At 38.3% G+C, this 18,297-nt stretch overlaps 1 protein-coding gene across 1 annotated transcript; it reads left to right on the top strand.

The window, feature by feature from the left end:
* The first annotated feature begins 10,241 nt into the window (after positions 1-10,241).
* Positions 10,242-10,967, top strand: LOC110458857. The gene has a single exon (XM_021510813.1). The coding sequence runs from the start codon at positions 10,242-10,244 to the stop codon at positions 10,965-10,967; it is 726 nt and encodes a 241-aa protein (XP_021366488.1).
* Positions 10,968-18,297: the final 7,330 nt, after the last annotated feature.

The following is an 18,297-nucleotide window of genomic DNA, read 5'->3' as shown; positions in this document are numbered from 1 at the left end:
GCATATTACAAATGCTCAAACATATTTATTAAAATTCTAAAACCGGGCCTAAAAGAGGAAGTTTGGAGCACCTCTTATAATTTTAAATTTACAAATTCTGTATGTTTAATTTGTTCGGATGAACTAAGTATTGTGCTTTGAGATATATTTTTGCTATCAGATGTTTTTAACTTTTACTATTGAGCAATGTATTCTATTCCTTTTGCATAAGAGTATATATATATATAATTAAGTATACAATGTACATGTACAAACTATTGTGGCTCTTGGTATACACAGTCAGATCTGTCTGTGTTCCGGTTGTCGTGATCATAGCAATGCTGGTATGTTTGAAACATTAATTGGCGTTCGCATTTGTCTTAGGTCACTCAGACTGTTGATGATAATATGTGAAAATACAGCAAATATTTTACGCATGAAAAGGGTTGATGTTAATTTTGGGAGAGGAAAGGGAATTAAATATTAAATTAATATATTGGAGACATAACACAAAAAAACCGAAGTGTACTCGAAATAAACCGTGAAGCAGTTTATGATGAGAGTACACTCCAGTTTTTTGTGTTATAGCTCCATAACATAAAAAATATATGCAAGTCAATCCTTATAGTTTAATCTACTATACACAATCCCAAATCCACTTTAATTGATGGACTCTTTTCTCTTAGAAATTATTACGCCGCTGTATCAGCCAATCAAAAGCGACGTTACAAACGACAACATCACTTTTTTACGTTATGGGCTGATAACATAAATTTTTAAGCCAATGGAAATGTGTGTTACAAGCAAGATTAAATTATATATATATATATGTCTGTTATAATTACCATGTTTGTAGGATAAGGGTTATTTGATATGAAAAACCACCCCCTGCCTTTATTATAATATATAACTCACATTGTTAGAAAATATTCACAAAAGTTTTGTTATTACATATAGATATTTATGTATATATATTGTTCTTTATATATTTAATATTTTCGTATTTATATTATAAATAAATATAGGTGTGATGCATAGATTTAACCTTTATTAAATCACTTTATCAGTGTCATTATTTTCCCAGATTTCTAGCAATTTTTGTGTTAATGAAAACCTGTTTTATTTCCATACCAGTTCTCTTCAAGATATTCTCTTTGTGCAATATTTTAATCATGTTATATGGATGTTTATTTCTGCCTTTATTCTATATTCCATGGAATCAGATCGTTTAAGAGACCACAGGTATTTTAATTCCGCTTGTCCTGTGTTTGAGGTTTTTCCAGTGGGTATATTCTGGGGATTATGGCCCTTTGTGTATAAATTGATGAGAAGGGGATTATGTCCCTTTGTGTATAATTTGATGAGAAGGGGATTATTGCCCTTTGTATTTATTCTGGGGATTATGGCCTTTTGATTTATTCTAGGAAAAGGTGATTTTGTCTTTTTGTCAATAATACAGTGTATATATAAGAAAGAGATTACGATTCTTTGTGAAAATTTATAAAATACATCTATCAAAATGAGAAGGGAATAACTTCCATTAGTGAATATGTTGGACAAGCTTGATTCTGGAATAAGATTTGTGCTTTTTGCTTGGTTATGCTTGCAGGCATGTTACAATCGAGTTGGCAGCACAATAGCCAATGCAACAAAAGTAATCTAAAAGTACAAATCAGGAAGTATCTGGTGGATCCATTAGTGAAACATATTGTATCAAACTGTATGTATTCATGCTGTTGACATTTTAGAAAGAATAATGAATATTTGTTGAGACACTATATACGGGAGGCAATCTTCCATGCAGCTTTGCCCGTCTCTCTAAACTTAACGTAAATCTTTTACATAACACAACCAGGTGCTGCCTTGCCAACGGCAGTCTACATGGCCAATGCAACACGCCAGAATTAAGTTTGCCTAATGTGTGAGAATTAAGGGAATAATCTCCCTAGGCCTCTGTGTATAAAGATCTCAGAATTGAATTGTGTCCCTTTGTGATTACCAAAAACGGGAGTCATGTTCTTTTCTGCAAGTATATGAGAAGGGAATGAGTTAAATATCTACCTCTGTGTATATCTGTAACATAAAGGTTTTGTATACAAGCTCATATAATACAACCAGTGAAAGTATTATGTGTGATGTTTCAATGACTTGTACAATATTTTCTTGCATTAATTGTGTCACCTCAACAGGACAAGAATAAATCCTAGGTTCGATTATCAAATGCCGGTATAGATTTGGTGTGCAAATGAAAATATTGTCCATAGATCTAGACCAGGGCAAAACTTTTCTTTATCTTTTACTATATTCACAGTATACTGTTTCATTGCTTATAAAAGAAGAACAAAGGTAGAATGGCTAAATATTGCTGTTAAAATGACTTTAATGTTATGCAGACTTATTCCGTATAGTATATATGATAACCTTTGAACCAGTTTATCTACCTTAAGGCTAGTAATTCTCAAATCCTTTTGTTGAAAGGTCCAATGCTTTTGAACATTTTTTTCTTGCCCTGCTTCATCAGAAAAATGACCACTAAAACATGTTTACTTACATGTTAAATACCTACCAGATTGCAATCAAATTGACAAATTAAGTTTGGCTATGCTTACGGAACAGAGATTGCATTGTGCAAGAGTGTTTTTCCTTTTTCCAGAAGACTACATTTTCTGTAGTTAGAACAGGCTGCACCCCCTGTCTGGCACTTTGAATTTGTCCCAGTCAATAACTGACAGTGTGTGAACTGTTCAGGAAGAAATTTATTGGGATAGCAACCTTTTTTTCTCTCCAAATTTTAATTGCAAGGGTCTAATTAGTGAAGAACTGGCACAGGGCACATATGGAGTTTGTTAGCAGAAGAATTAATTCCCTTCATCACTTGTGTAATCTACATACACCTAAATAATGTAATTATAGTAAGAAGTAAACTTTTATTTTATTTCTACTGTGTAAGAAAGATTGTTCACTGTTGCAGGGAAATTTGGCTAATCTATCCACCTGACCTGATGAAGTTGAGGGCAGTGGTATATAAATGTAGTGTTATTTATAGTTTTAAATTGATATCATTCATACATAATTACTTTATTCTTTTATTCATACATTTATACTAGTCTTTATGATAATTATATCTTAATAGATTATTATTATCTTATATATTTAAAAATCATTATCTTACAAACATGTATACATGATATAGTTGAAATGTGTTGTTGTGTGCTGATAAATTATAGATTTTATATATACGCCGGGCGTTGAGTGTGGATTCATAAACAAATTAGAATGGTGTACACCTAAGCAGATATATCAAGCTTCAGTAGGTTATTAAATAGCAAATAATTGCTTTTTAACCAATTGCAAAAAATGTACCGTAGTTGTTTGATGTGTTGTAGATGAAGGCTACCATATATTAAACCCAAGACCATTGGATTTTAATAAGTTTCTATTTCATCAGAGTTTTGTTTTTTCTTAACAAACGCCTTGAGGTGTGTTTTTTTTTTTTTAATTTCTTATTCAAGAATTCAGGCTCTGCTGAGCTAAAAAGAAAACTTTGGAATGAGTTTCATGAAATGGAAATAAATTCAATATCCTTTTTATTACCTTAACAACAGTGTTTTCATCATGTCTATTGTCACAATGACTTAACTCCTTCACCCCTGAGCACACGTTTGAACTCTTCTATTTCAAAGGTTTAAATAGTTCATTATGAAACTTCAGGGGTGATTGAGTTAATGTCAAGTCTACATCATCTTGGAAATTCCAGGGCTTGTGCTTAGTTATGTTCAATGCACCCCTGGAATATGTCATGACAAAAAGTGAAGGCTCAGTGTGCACCACATTGTGGGTGAAAGAAATCGACCAGTTTGATCCTTTCGAAATACATCAAAGGAATCACACAGCAACATAAAGGTAAAATCGACTGGCTAATAACTCATTAACCCCTACATATCTAAACTGGACTTGCCCAGTCATTGATTTGGTAAGATCCAAATTTGACTTTAGGGGTGAATGAGTTGAGTCGAATGTTGCTTCTCTGTAAACTTGGAAGGACAGGGTCCACTTGTATAAAACATCTCAAAGTTAAGGAAAATCTCCAGCAATGTATTGTCTATGGGAAATGTTAGACTTGAGGAAATCTCAAGAGTTGAGATGTTTTATACAAGTGCGCCCAGGTATATCTATCAGTCTAGCAATTGGTCAGTTTTTCACCTGAAGCCAATCAAATACTTTCTGTAGCTAACTTTGTGCCTTCGATTTTATCATGAAATATTCCATGGGTGATGAGAGAGCAATAGGTGAGCACAAAATCCAGAATTTTCAGAATCCTGATCCTAATGTAACAATGGATGTGGTAAATATATAAACAACACGATATACATACACTCACCACATGATCTGGTTGTTCTGTGATAAATACCGGCTTGTACAGTTTGGTAATTAATGAAATATCCCAGGTTACCTTATTTGATTTATACAATGTATCATTGAGCAATAACCGCCTTTTGAAAAAGAAATCATGGAGCCGCGGTGGCCAAGTGGTTAAGGCGTCTGGCATTCTGCTACCACTAGCGCTGCATCCCTGGGTCGCGGGTTCAAGGCCTACGTGGGGCAGTCAACAGGTTCTGGCCGTAGGTCGGTGGTTTTTCTCCGGAACTCCGGCTTTCCTCCACCACCAAAACCTGACACGTCCCTAATTATAAATGACCATAGCTGTTAATAGGACATAAAACACAAACAAACAAACAAGCTTTTTGAAACAGTTTATTCAAGACAGCCAGTTTCTTTCGTTTATTTGTCACTCAGGAGGCACCCTTTGGTCAAATGTTTGAAGTTATCAGAGGTATACTGTTATACAATATAAACCACTTTGATGTAAATCCGTTAGAGAATGCTTTTAACTTCCACTATTTGATTTTCATTTTGATGATTACGATTTCAGGGAAAGGGTGTTTGACTTCTGAAATTGGTAGATGTCAAAGGTCACGTAAGAGCTCTTAAAAATAATCAGTATACAATCGGACTGTTGATTGAGGCTGATACTTGTACCCGAGTGTCTGCAAATTTATTCCATACATTTTGATAGATGTCTTTGTATCACAAATATTGCTAGTTACAATAGGTCCAGTATTCAATTAATATCTATATCTTTTTAAGTGTTAGCCAGTGTGCTATACATAAAAGTTTCCTGAAAATTAAACATGCATTTTGTTAATCAAAACAAAATTGCAGAGAGAAAAAAAATAAAAATTTCCCCACATTTTTTAGGAGACTTTAGTGACCTACATGTATTGCGATCGCCTTTTGTCCGGCGGCATCCTTCGTTAGTCGTCCGTCGTGCGTCCGTAAACAATTTACATTTTCGACTTTTTCTCCAAAACCCCTGCACCAATTTCGATGAAATTTTGCAGAAACCTTCAATGGCCAAAGGTCAACTATAATTTTGAATTATATGGTCCCCAGCCCTAAGGGGCATGAGGGACGGGGCCGAAAAGGGTAAAATTGACTAAAATTTCAAAAATCTTCTTCTTAAGATCCAGATATGGTAGAATCAAATACTCCTCATAGATAGAAGGGTCTTAAGGTGCTTTACTAATATTGTGAATTTCATGACCCTGGGGTCTCACGTTTCCCCCTGGGGAGGGGGTAAACTTTACTATAGTTTACATAAGGAAATCACATTTTGGACTAATATTTGTTTAATTGCCATTGGAAGTAATTCAATTTGGGTTAGCATTATCAGTATTGGATAGCAGTTTGATGGTATGCACATATCAACCCTGACTGACCCCCAGGGGCTGATGGGTGGGGCCAAAAAGGATTTAATTGACTGAAATTTCAAAAATCTTCTTCTCAAGACCCAGATATGGTAGAATCAAATACTCTTCATAAATGGAAGGGTCTTAAGGTGCTTTACCAAAATTGTGAATTTCATGACCCTGGGGTCTCGCGTTTCCCCCCTGGGGAAGGAGGGGGGGGGGGGGCAATTGTTATGGTTTATAATGGCAAATGATACTTTGAATATTTAGGGGATAGTACGTTGTTTTGAGTGGCTACACTGGCGATTAGAACATGAAATTTGGGTTTGAACTCGAGACCGATAGGTCGAGAGTTTAACCCAAATTTCATGTTCTAATCGCCAGTATAGACACGAAAAACAACGTACTATCCCCATTCTAACACACCTACGCTAATATGTTTAGAAACATTTGTATTTCCTTGTACAAAAGTACGTAGTAAAATACTTTGTGACCTGAACTGGCGACGTGTCAATCTGCAGCGGACTGACCAATCGGAAAGAAGCTTTCAAAAGTCGGTCATTTGGCCTCGCCCATACTGGCGAGCGCTCGATCTGTATGTTGACGAGGCGGAATATTTGGATTGTTCGTGAACGTCCTGTTACCGAAGTTTATACGACACATTTGGATTGATATTGACCAAGTTCTTACATTTCCATGTCAGTATGCATACCAATCTGTGCTTATCGACAAAATCGGAGTTTATTTGTATAGATTTGTGAAGAGTTTTGTGTAAATGCATACGACACATGTGAAATGTTTCATTTGATTTGGGATCTAAATATATGCCTTCACGCGGATGGAATGAACGTTTCAGTAATAAATGGAGGTAAGACAAAGGAATGAGTACTTTTTACTTTTTAATTCATTCAACAAATACATTTCATCGGTCGTTTACTTTCTGTTCTGTTGCCTGCTAGCCTTATCAGCGGGATTTCGCTTAGAGGCGAGCTTGACGCCATATTGTTTTGGTTTGAAACGGGGCATGGCTTAAGGATGTACACCTTTGAGAAGTCAAAAATTTCCTGTAATAAACTTTTTTTCTTATATGGATTTTTGGAAAAAGGAGTAAATGGCATAGTAGGAAATGCAAAAAAAAAACATATGTCCGTGTGCTCGTTTTTGTGCTAGGATCGGTGAAAGATACCAATTTACCACAACATGTGATTTTAGGTGATTTTTTGGGTTTTGACCACTTGCTGAACAAATTCATGCAATTTCTTCCAAGTGTGTTATCAGATATGTATAAATGTTTGTAGAATTGTTGAAAATATTATTTTCTTTTAAATTATGGAAGTAAAATTTCTTAATCTTATTGTTTTAACTCGAAAAGCCGATTTTAGTTACCCCTACCCCCTATTTTTTAATGAAAAAATACTCATTTTTTCCCATTTTTTTACAGATTAAACGCTTGATATAAAAAGTTCTGGTATTTAACTTTTTTTAATATTTAATGAATTAAATGAAAACGTGTTTCTCTTTTTAAAACATCTACAAAAATGGGGGGTCAGTGTGCTTCTTTTTTTGTCCCATTATCATTTGTGTTAATTTTTAGTTTTTTCGGGGTCAAAAATCAAAAGTGCTTCAGTTACACTAAATACGCAAAAGAAATATCAATAATGTATAATTTTCCAGTTAGTTGCATATTATTTTTATCATATTGAACATTATAAAGTTGTACAGAAAAAATGAACCTGCTACAATTAAAAATGGCGACACAATGACAATTTAAGTGATCAATCTAGTGCCCAAAAAAGGTGAAAATTTGGCCTTTTTTGAAGCACAAGATTTACACAATAATACACATTTTCAAAATGGCTGCCGAATTGGTAATTTTTCAAAATTCTTGTAAAAAAAGTTCTACAAACAACAGGCATCTAGTTTTTTGACATATTTTTTAGATGCGTGTTTGCTAATAAACTTGATCATAAGATGTTAAATATTACATAAACCCATTACACCAGATCAAAACGAGACTTGAACGTGATTGAAACCTCAGAAGAGTACATCCTTAAGTGCGATGGGAGGAGCTTAACACGATTGATCATGATTCTATCGCAGATCAGAATCTGTTTCCGGTTTCCGGTTGAGAAGACGTACTCGAAGTTACAGCACAAGTTTCCTGCACAAGTTTACTGTTTTTATCGCTTTTATAGCGATTGGTATTTATTTACACACCACATGCACTTTATATAAACTTTGTATAGTAGTTTAGCATTCCCTGACTGACTGTTACTGAAACATGAAGCCTGCAGAAATCAACGCGAAGTCGGTGAAAGGGATGTCTGCCTCTGGGGGGAGTGTTGACGAACCCTCTGATACTCAGCCCCTAGCCATTGCTTCAAATGATGCTGCCCTCTGCGAAAGCACTCGTACAAGGCCTCTCCGAAAAAGAACCCCAAACTCAATATTCTCGCCAGCAAATAATGCTAACTACAAACTTGACCGTAAAAAGGCAATCAGAAAAAAGGTCGAGGCCTGTAATCGTCTGGTGGATTTCAGGATGGAAAATAAAAGCCAAAACTTCATGATGGAATTCTCAGCAGCAGCATATGAGATTTTCAGGAAAGAACTATATAAGCATCTAGAAGGAGCACCTGACATTCACCTTGATAACGTCCCAACAGTCGAGGGTACCGGACTATGTGCCTAGTTACCTCACACCGCAAATGGCCTTCATGCAGATAGGTCCTCCAAACGTAGTGACACCGCCACTACGCCCATATCAGCACCCACTCATGCACCCTCATTGTGTGCCGATAATCCCACAACAAGTTCCTGCTCACCAAATAATCCCGCCACCAGCACTAAGCAACCATATATCGGGAAGCCGGCCTAACCAGGGCACGATGCAAGTAAACGGTACCTACCCCCCTCTGCACCCCGGACTGCAGCCAAATCAAGGACCATGGAAGTACAGACACGGAATGCAAAAGGCGACATCTTATCCTAATATCAGGGGAAGTGAAAATAGCAACCCATGTACAGGCACGGGGCCTGCTTCCTCTCAAAGGGGTGTCCCTCAAGGACATGCTGAGATGAGGGGGCACAAAGAAGACATAAATAAGGTCCAAGGAGAGGCACTTCCTACCAAGACATCTCGCGAATACTGTACCATCCCAGAGCCGCAGACGCAGCCTACAAACAAACGTGAGGGGAACCATGTAAGCAACGAAAACCCACCGGTGAACATAACAGAAAACGACCAGATCCCGACTACACAAACAAACCGAAAATCCTGCAACCAGCCAAAACTACAAATCGCCTTAGACTCACAACGGAAAAATCAGCAGCATTTTTTAGGTCAGGGCCGAGCCAAAACACAACGGGCAGGCAATCTCTATAGGCAGCATGAACATCCAAAACATCAAATCAAATGCCCAATATGTACAGGATACCATAAAAAAAAATGTGACATTCTCGCAATCCAGGAGCACTGGCAGTTCTCTCAAGAAAAATCTTTCCTGAGAGATATCAACCCAGAATACAACTCGTCGATAAAATCCGTAGACGACGACAATCCTGAAGTAGCCTTCAACAAAAGGAGAGGATATGGAGGATTCGCAATACTATATAGGCAGCATGAACATCCAAAATCAACCCAGAATACAACTCGCGGTAACCGAATAATCGTCATCCAAATCAACACGACTTCAAAGCCTCTATGCCTCGTAAATGTATACATGCCCTCCAGCAGCGACATGTCGGAATACAGGGACACACTCGGTCAGCTACAGGAAATTCTGGACAAATACAGCATGTCGCACTCAGGGATCATTGCCGGAGACATGAATGCCATGCCGAAAAGGAAACAATCACCAAGAGACTCCGCTTTCGAGGAATTCAATGAGAAAAACAACCTGTTCTCTGCGGCAGCAACGAACAAACCAACCTACCACAACCACAACGGAAAGTCAAATTCTCACATTGACCACTTCCTCCTCCCAGCCAAAGGAGAGTTTCGGAAGCCACCAGTCTACATCTCTGACATGGATCATACAAACACATCGGATCACGTACCTATCTTCATCGAAATCTCCCCAATCTCCATCTCCAAAGCTAAACTGCAGCCACATCGAACTCAACTAAAACCCAACTGGAATAAATGCGACATGGAAAAATATCAGGAATCGCTGGCTATTGACCTCGATCTTCTTATCGCTAACCCACGCGGAAACAGCCCAGAAAAAGACCTAAAGGACCTAAAGGAAAGCGCTACACAAAGCAGGAGAGGTCTCCATTCCAAAATACAGGAAAGTCGTCACAATGAAAAAGATGGGGAAGGCAATACTGAATGAGGACATAGCTGAAGCCATAAAAGAATCCAAAAAAGCTCAAACAAGACTGAGGAAATGTAAAAGCGAGACAGAAGCATTCGCACACCGGACGAAAGGGACAAGGCTAAAAAGGAGAGTTAGAGCGCTACAAAGAAGAGCATATGCGGCACAACGGGATCAACTCCATCGAGACATTATGGAATCGTCTTCAAGAGACAGCAAGTTATTCCATAAACTCGTAAATAAGCAACGGACATCGGGCTCCTCAACGACCAAAGTCATTCAAGTTAACAACAACGTCTACTCTGAGCCACTCGAAATCCTAGATCAATGGGAAAAGCATTTTCAGCAATTGGCCACCCGGCCAGAAACAAACAACCAAGATCTAACCAGGGAAAAGTTATCAAAAATCCAAAACGACATCATCATGGAAACGGAATTATCAAAAGATGAAAAGATCCAAGTAATCACGGAAAATGAAGTAGAGACGGCCATTAGGAACCTCAACTCTGGAAAAGCCATGGACGCAAATGGCATCTCAGCAGAGCACCTAAAGTATGCAGGACATGAGTTAACAACAGCACTAACTCAAACATTCAACAAGCTGCTACAAAACTTGGACATAACTCAACCCATGAAAGAGGGGATCCTTACACCGATCCTCAAAAAAGGAAAGGACAAGACAATTCCATCTAATTATAGAGGTATCACCGTCACAAACGTGTTCTCTAAAGTCTTCGAAGCAATTATCAAGGTTAGGCTGGAGGAAATACTGAACCAAAAGCAAAATCCACTCCAAAGAGGATTTAAGCTGGTGTCTCCCCCTAGGAGCTGCACTCATGATTTCGGAAGCTATTATAGACGCAAAGGAAAACCAAAAGGAGTTGTTTCTTGTGACGTTGGACGCCCAAAAAGCCTTTGACACCGTAAACCACGAAATTTTATTCAACAAACTATACCAAGCAGGGGTAAAAGGACCACTATGGATACTCCTACGGAACATGTACAAGAACTCCAACATCAAAGTAAAATGGGAAAACAATACCTCAAACAACGTACATCTTAAGCAAGGAACCAAACAGGGCGCCAAACTTTCGACAACACTCTATAAAGTATACAACAACACCATCCCCGACAGTATTACCAACACAGACATGGGATCCCACATCGGTGACATCAACATCGCACGCCCGACTTGTGCAGACGATATCGCCCTTCTGGCAAATAACCACCATGAAATGGAAGCAATTCTGGAGCTCGTAGACCCCCATACTGAGCTAGATCGAGTCACCATCAATGCTGCAAAATCGGAGCTGATTATATATGGAAACAGCAAAAGCTGCGAGTCAGCTGTCAACTTTGGGGAATCCTCAATCACACCATCAGTGGAAGCAAAACATCTGGACATAATCCGCTCAAAAACCAACAAAGCGAATACCAATGAACGGATCAAATGTGCAAGGAATACCATCTATGCACTGCTAGGGGCGGGGCTATACGCAAAAAAGGGCATGTCTCCAACTGCCACGCACAAGCTCTGGAGAGCATACGCTGTCTCACGTCTAACGTATGGGCTAGAAGTAATGACATTAACGATCACAGAGAGGGAAAACATCGAAAAGGCACACAGGAAGATACTGAAGCAACTCCAGGGATTACCAACGGCAACAGCCAGCACAGCTGTATACACGCTAATTGGCGCTGAACCAATCAGCATTACCCTGGAGAAGAACATCATGACTTTCCTCGTCAACATTGCTAGAAACGCAGAAGCTGTCGAATATGCCATCCTTCGCAGATCACTCTTGATGAACAGCCAAGACAGCTCATGCTTCGCCTCAAGGGCGGCGCAACTCCTCGGCAAGTAAAGCCTCCCAACAGCGTGGTCCATTCTAGAAGATCCTCCCAAAAAACCAACATGGAAACGGATGCTAAAATCAGCAACCAACGATCTCTGGAAAAAAAACTTGTGAGGAAAATCTGGAAAAACAATCCTCACTGCGCTACCTCCAAATACAAGACCAACCTCTGTATAAGGCACACAACATCTGGGCCAGTACCGGAACGTCACCAAGAGACGTCAAGGCAGCTGAAATTAAAGCTCGACTTGCCACCAGCACATACAACCTCCAATGCAGAGCGGCAAAATTCAACAAAAACAGTGTTGATACGACTTTCTTGTTGTGTATGCAAGAGGAAGAGGACATTAGCCATTTCCTACTCAAATGTCAAATGCTGGAGTCTACAGAATTGGACACATGCAAAAAATTGAGGACCTACTAGAGAGAATTGGCGGAAGGGGCACTACTAAAACCATCAAGGCAAACAACCTACTTTTACAGCTTCTTCTGGACTCAACATCAAAAACACTGCAAGGGCACGTAACCCTCAACCGTAGGAACACAACAGAGTTGGAGAGACTTTCGCGCAACCTCTGCTACTCCATCCACCTCAAACGGGCTGAAATACTATCAGCTCGCGAACTGTGAGTCCGTATAAAGTGGAAAGTTAAATCATCCGGTCTGTAATCCAAATTACAGGGGGAGGGGAAGGAACAACAAGCTATGAGCTATATTTGTTTTTAAAGTGTACAGTGTTACGTCAAACTGTCTTTTTAACTTATAACATTCTTAACCGCACGCTTCTAGTGGACTTGCTTCAGGGCTTTTACCATACCGCTTGCTGTGTTTTAATACCCACTTGTAGTGCTCTTTAGTGCTCTCTAAATGCTTTTAGTGACTATACCTAGCTTTTAGCTTTTAACTGTATTAGCATTTTTAAGACATTATGCCACTGCAAGTAGTGTAGCAATTCAAGCAGCCCACGATCCAGTTTTTAGAAATCTTATACTAATGTAAATAACTTTTAAAATCTCCAGACTCCTGAGTACCGTGTACATGTGCATGTGGTGAGGGACATTGTTCCTGTTTTATTGGATACATATCGTGAATTTTAATGGACCAACTCAAATAGTGTTTTTTATGACTTTTTAATCCATATATGATATACCAATCACTCTCTAGGATCCCTGTACAGCTCCTATACGAAAGGAGGACAAGACACTACAACAAGACAAGACAACAACATGGTCCGTATCCAATCAAAACACGCGTTGCAAACGAATCGTGTTAGAATACATGTTGATAACTTGATTGGAATTATAACCCTAAGTTGACAGTTTGATACTTTGTAAATTTTGAGCCATCCCTACCCCCAATGGCTGTAGGGTGGGGCCCAATGGAGTCCGTGTGCTAAAATAAAATTTCTTAATTTTCCTTGTTTAGAATCAGAGGTGCTAGTTTCAAATACTCTTAAGTCTTAAATCTGCATGCTAGATATTGAATAAGGTGGTTTTATTGTTTTTTGTCATTTTGAATGATATTTCTGTTCATGTTAAAAACAAAAATCAACTCTCTATAAATATATATCAGGTGACCGTTAAGGCCCATGGGCCTCTTGTTTGATAATATAATTCCATTTCATATATCAATGTTTGTTGCAGATGTTGATATGAAACAGCAGTATTTTACCCATAATAAACCATGCTAGAGATCAGAAATCATGCTCTTGTCAATATATTTTCATTTAATTTAAGAGATGACATTCATATATGCCAACATTGATACATATACGTAGATACGGAACTCCATGCTGCTAAGTAGAAGTCCGCTCTATATATTTTGATAACTTAAAAATTACCGAAGATGCAAGCACTCTTACAGGAATGTATAATCAGTTTTCAGTATAGGAAATAATAAAACATCTCTTCTATTATAGTTAACTGCATTGCTGGAATTGAAACAGACGGGTATTCCGTCTTTGCGTATTGCAAGAGAGTTATCTTCTCTTGGGAGCAGGTATTGATTGTTACGTCACTTGTTTGTGAGAGTAACGTCATCAATTTTTGAGAAAACGACACAATTTTCTCACACAAACCAATGACGTAACAATCAATTCCTTCTTGCAAGAGAAGATAACTCTGCAATACGCAAAGACGGAATAGTACATGGAACACATTACAATGTGTACCTGTTTAAACAGTTAGTAAACCATCGTTTGTAAGATGACATCTTAACTGGTAGTAGAATTGGATGGGTTTGGTAACTCGAAATCTTCACTTTCGTTTAAATTCAGTCGTTCGTCACAGTCATTGGCCTCATATACAAATGTACCTCAAGGACTGGAAGGGATTTTGCTAAACTGAATGTGTTGTTCGTTAGGAAATGAAGTTAAAGTAGTTTCACCAGTAAGATGAACACAAATGTTTTGTTTCACACCAAGGTGAAGGAGTCCTACAAAAAAAATAGCTCGTAAGTGCAGAACTAGAAAAAACATATACTGAAGGTGAGTATTGTAAAATACATAAGGATGTTGCATCATCACTGCCATTTTATACTGACTTCTTGTGATATTCTAAAAAAGGAGTGTGTTGTATGCAAAATGTTGCAAATCTACATTTATTTAAAAAGAGAAAACATTGCCATGGAAGTGTGATATCCTGATAAAACTGTTGGCGTTAGTCCGAGTTATCGGGAAAAAAACTGTTGGTGTAAGTCAGAGTTATCCTGATAAAACTGTTGGCGTTAGTCCGAGTTATCCGGAAAAAAACTGTTGGTGTAAGTCCGAGTTATCCTGATAAAACTGTTGGCGTTAGTCCGAATTATCTAGATAAAACTGTTGGCGTTAGTCCGAGTTATTGGCGATAACACTGTTGGCGTTAGTCCAAGTTATCGAGATAAAACTGTTGGCATTAGTCCGAGTTATCTAAATAAAACTGTAGGTGTTAGTCCGAGTTATCTAGATAAAACTGTTGGTGTAAGTCCGAGTTATCTAGATAAAACTGTTGGCGTTAGTCCGAGTTATCTAGATTAAACTGTTGGTGCAAGTCCGAGTTATCGAGATAAAACTGTTGGCATTAGTCCGAGTTATCTAAATAAAACTGTTGGTGTAAGTCCGAGTTATCTAGATAAAACTGTTGGTGTAAGTCCGAGTTATCCGGATAAAATTGTTGGCGTAAGTCCGAATTATCTAAATAAAACTGTTGGTGTAAGTCCGAGTTATCTAGATAAAACTGTTGGTGTTAGCCCGAGTTATCTAGATAAAACTGTTGGCGTTAGTCCGAGTTATCTGTATAAAACTGTTGATGTTAGTCCGAGTTATCTAGATAAAACTGTTGGCGTAAGTCCGAGTTATCCGGAAAAAAACTGTTGGTGTAAGTCCGAGTTATCTAGATATAACTGTTGGCGTAAGTCCGAGTTATCCGGAAAAAAACTGTTGGTGTAAGTCCGATTTATATAGATATAACTGTTGGCGTAAGTCCGAGTTATCCGGAAAAAAACTGTTGGTGTAAGTCCGATTTATATAGATATAACTGTTGGCGTAAGTCCGAGTTATCCGGAAAAAAACTGTTGGGGTAAGTCCGAGTTATCTAGATATAACTGTTGGCGAAAGTCCGCGTTATCGAGATAAAACTGTTGGCGTTAGTCCGAGTTATCCGGAAAAAAACCTGTTGGTGTAAGTCCGAGTTATCCTGATATAACTGTTGGCGTTAGTCCGAGTTATCGAGATAAAACTGTTGGCATTAGTCCGAGTTATCTGTATAAACCTGTTGATGTTAGTCCGAGTTATCTAGATAAAACTGTTGGCGTAAGTCCGAGTTATCCGGATAAAATTGTTGGCGTAAGTCCGAGTTATCTAGATAAAACTGTTGGTGTAAGTCCGAGTAATCTAGATAAAACTGTTGCCGTAAATCCGAGTTATCTAAGTAAAACTGTTGGTGTAAGTCTGAGTTATCTAGATAAAACTGTTGGCGTTAGTCCGAGTTATCCGGAAAAAACCTGTTGGTGTAAGTCCGAGTTATCCTGATAAAACTGTTGGCGTTACTCAGAGTTATCTAGATAAAACTGTTGGCGTTAGACCGAGTTAACGAGATAAAACTGTTGGCATTAGTCCGAGTTATCCGGATAAAACTGTTGGTGTAAGCTCGAGTTATCCAGATAAAATCGTTGGCGTAAGGCTGAGTTATCTAGATAAAACTGTTGGTGTAAGTCCGAGTTATCTAGATAAAACTGTTGGCGTTAGTCCGAGTTATTGAGATAAAACTGTTGGCGTTAGTCCGAGTTATCCGGAAAAAACCTGTTGGTGTAAGTCCGCGTTATCCTGATAAAACTGTTGGCGTTAGTCCGAGTTATCTAGATCTGTTGGTGTAAGTCCGAGTTATCCTGATAAAACTGTTGGCGTTAGTCCGAGTTATCGAGATAAAACTGTTGGCGTTAGTCCGAGTTATCTAGATAAAACTGTTGGCGTTAGACCGAGTTAACGAGATAAAACTGTTGGCATTAGTCCGAGTTATCCTGATAAAACTGTTGGCGTTAGTCCGAGTTATCTAGATAAAACTGTTGGTGTAAGTCCGAGTTATCTAAATAAAACTGTTGGTGTAAGTCCGAGTTATCTAAATAAAACTGTTGGTGTAAGTCCGAGTTATCTAAATAAAACTGTTGGTGTAAGTCCGAGTTATCTAAATAAAACTGTTGGTGTAAGTCCGAGTTATCTAGATAAAACTGTTGCCGTAAATCCGAGTTATCTAATTAAAACTGTTGGTTTAAGTCCGAGTTATCCTTATAAAACTGTTGGCGTTAGTCCGAGTTATCCGGATAAAATTGTTAGCGTAAGTCCGAGTTATCTAGATAAAACTGTTGGTGTAAGTCCGAGTTATCCAGATAAAACTGTTGCCGTTAATCCGAGTTATCCGGATAAAATTGTTGGCGTAAGGCTGAGTTATCTAGATAAAACTGTTGGTGTAAGTCCGAGTTATCTAAATAAAACTGTTGGCGTAAGTCGGAGTTATCCAGATAAAACTGTTGGCGTAAATCCGAGTTATCTAGATAAAACTGTTGGCGTAAATTCGAGTTATCGAGATAAAACTGTTGGCGTTAGTCCGAGTTATCCGGATAAAATTGTTGGCGTAAGGCTGAGTTATCTAGATAAAACTGTTGGTGTTAGTCCGAGTTATCTAGATATAACTGTTGGCGTAAGTCCGAGTTATCGAGATAAAACTGTTGGCGTTAGTCCGAGTTATCCGGATAAAATTGTTGGCGTAAGTCCGAGTTATCTAGATAAAACTGTTCGCGTAAATCCGAGTTATCTAGATAAAACTGTTGGCGTAAATCCGAGTTATCCGGATAAAACTGTTGGTGTAAGCTCGAGTTATCCAGATAAAATCGTTGGCGTAAGGCTGAGTTATCTAGATAAAACTGTTGGCGTTAGTCCAAGTTATCTGGATAAAATCGTTGGCGTTAGTCCGAGTTATCAGGATAAAACTGTTGGTGTAAGTCCGAGTTATCCAGATAAAATCGTTGGCGTAGACCGAGTTATCCGGATAAAACTAATCTCTGTTGTGTGTCTCGTTCATTTTGATATTTTCATGAAAAATGTGTCTATTGTGCGAAAGATCTGTATTGTTAATATTATGTTGGGCCATGTCAGTTTATGTTGCAAGACGGAGAAAATGACGTCAAAATCATACACAAAAAAGCAGTTTTGATACTGTTGAAAACTTGAATGGGTGACAGAAATATGACAACATTTTTGTTGTCGGTTTTAAGGCGGCATTGTGTTAAATATCCTTTTGGATTCTGGTTTCTCAGCTTTCATGCCTTCTACAGTCAGCCCGGTCAAGACGGGTAACTGAAAATTGTTACTATCGTGGCCTAAAGAATAGAATGTTTTTTTAAGCCCCTTCAATGTAATCGAGGAACTGGCGACAGTGGCCAAAGCCAGCATAAACGAACGCTCTCTGGGACAAAGATTAGTCTCTACGTACACATCAGGGCAATATCGGGGATCATGTCTTACTGATCTCATGCAGGCCGGCATAGTAAAGGGAGCACATTCGCATCTTAGTTTCTGCTACATGTAACTTCGAAATTTGCGTATCAAACATTTCCTGGGAGCTGTTAAAATTTCCTATCTAATATGCTGACAGAAGAGGCGGATATACCGCTAAAGATGGGTGTCACTTCAAAAAGACTAATCGAGGTTTGGCAACACTGTCTTTGGACACTAATTTCGTTTATTCTGTGGGTACTCTTCGTATTCAAATGTCCATATGTTCATGTCATTTTTGCCTTTTGACGATGAATTCATTTAGCAGCAATTTACTTAACATTGTGATTTGTGACGCTACACAGGATGTAAGGTGATAACATATCATAAGGTGGTCGTGTGGCGCAGTGGATAGCGCACTCGTCTTT

This window comes from Mizuhopecten yessoensis, unplaced genomic scaffold (genome assembly GCF_002113885.1).
Source record: "Mizuhopecten yessoensis strain PY_sf001 unplaced genomic scaffold, ASM211388v2 scaffold9847, whole genome shotgun sequence".
Classification (NCBI taxonomy): domain Eukaryota; kingdom Metazoa; phylum Mollusca; class Bivalvia; order Pectinida; family Pectinidae; genus Mizuhopecten; species Mizuhopecten yessoensis.
The sequence above is the reverse complement of the archived record's forward strand: the minus strand, read 5'-3'. Positions and strand labels throughout refer to the sequence as shown.

Excerpts from the sequence above, each read along its gene's own strand:
- LOC110458857 (XM_021510813.1), top strand. The coding sequence starts at position 10,242 with ATGGAATCGTCTTCAAGAGACAGCAAGTTATTCCATAAACTCGTAAAT.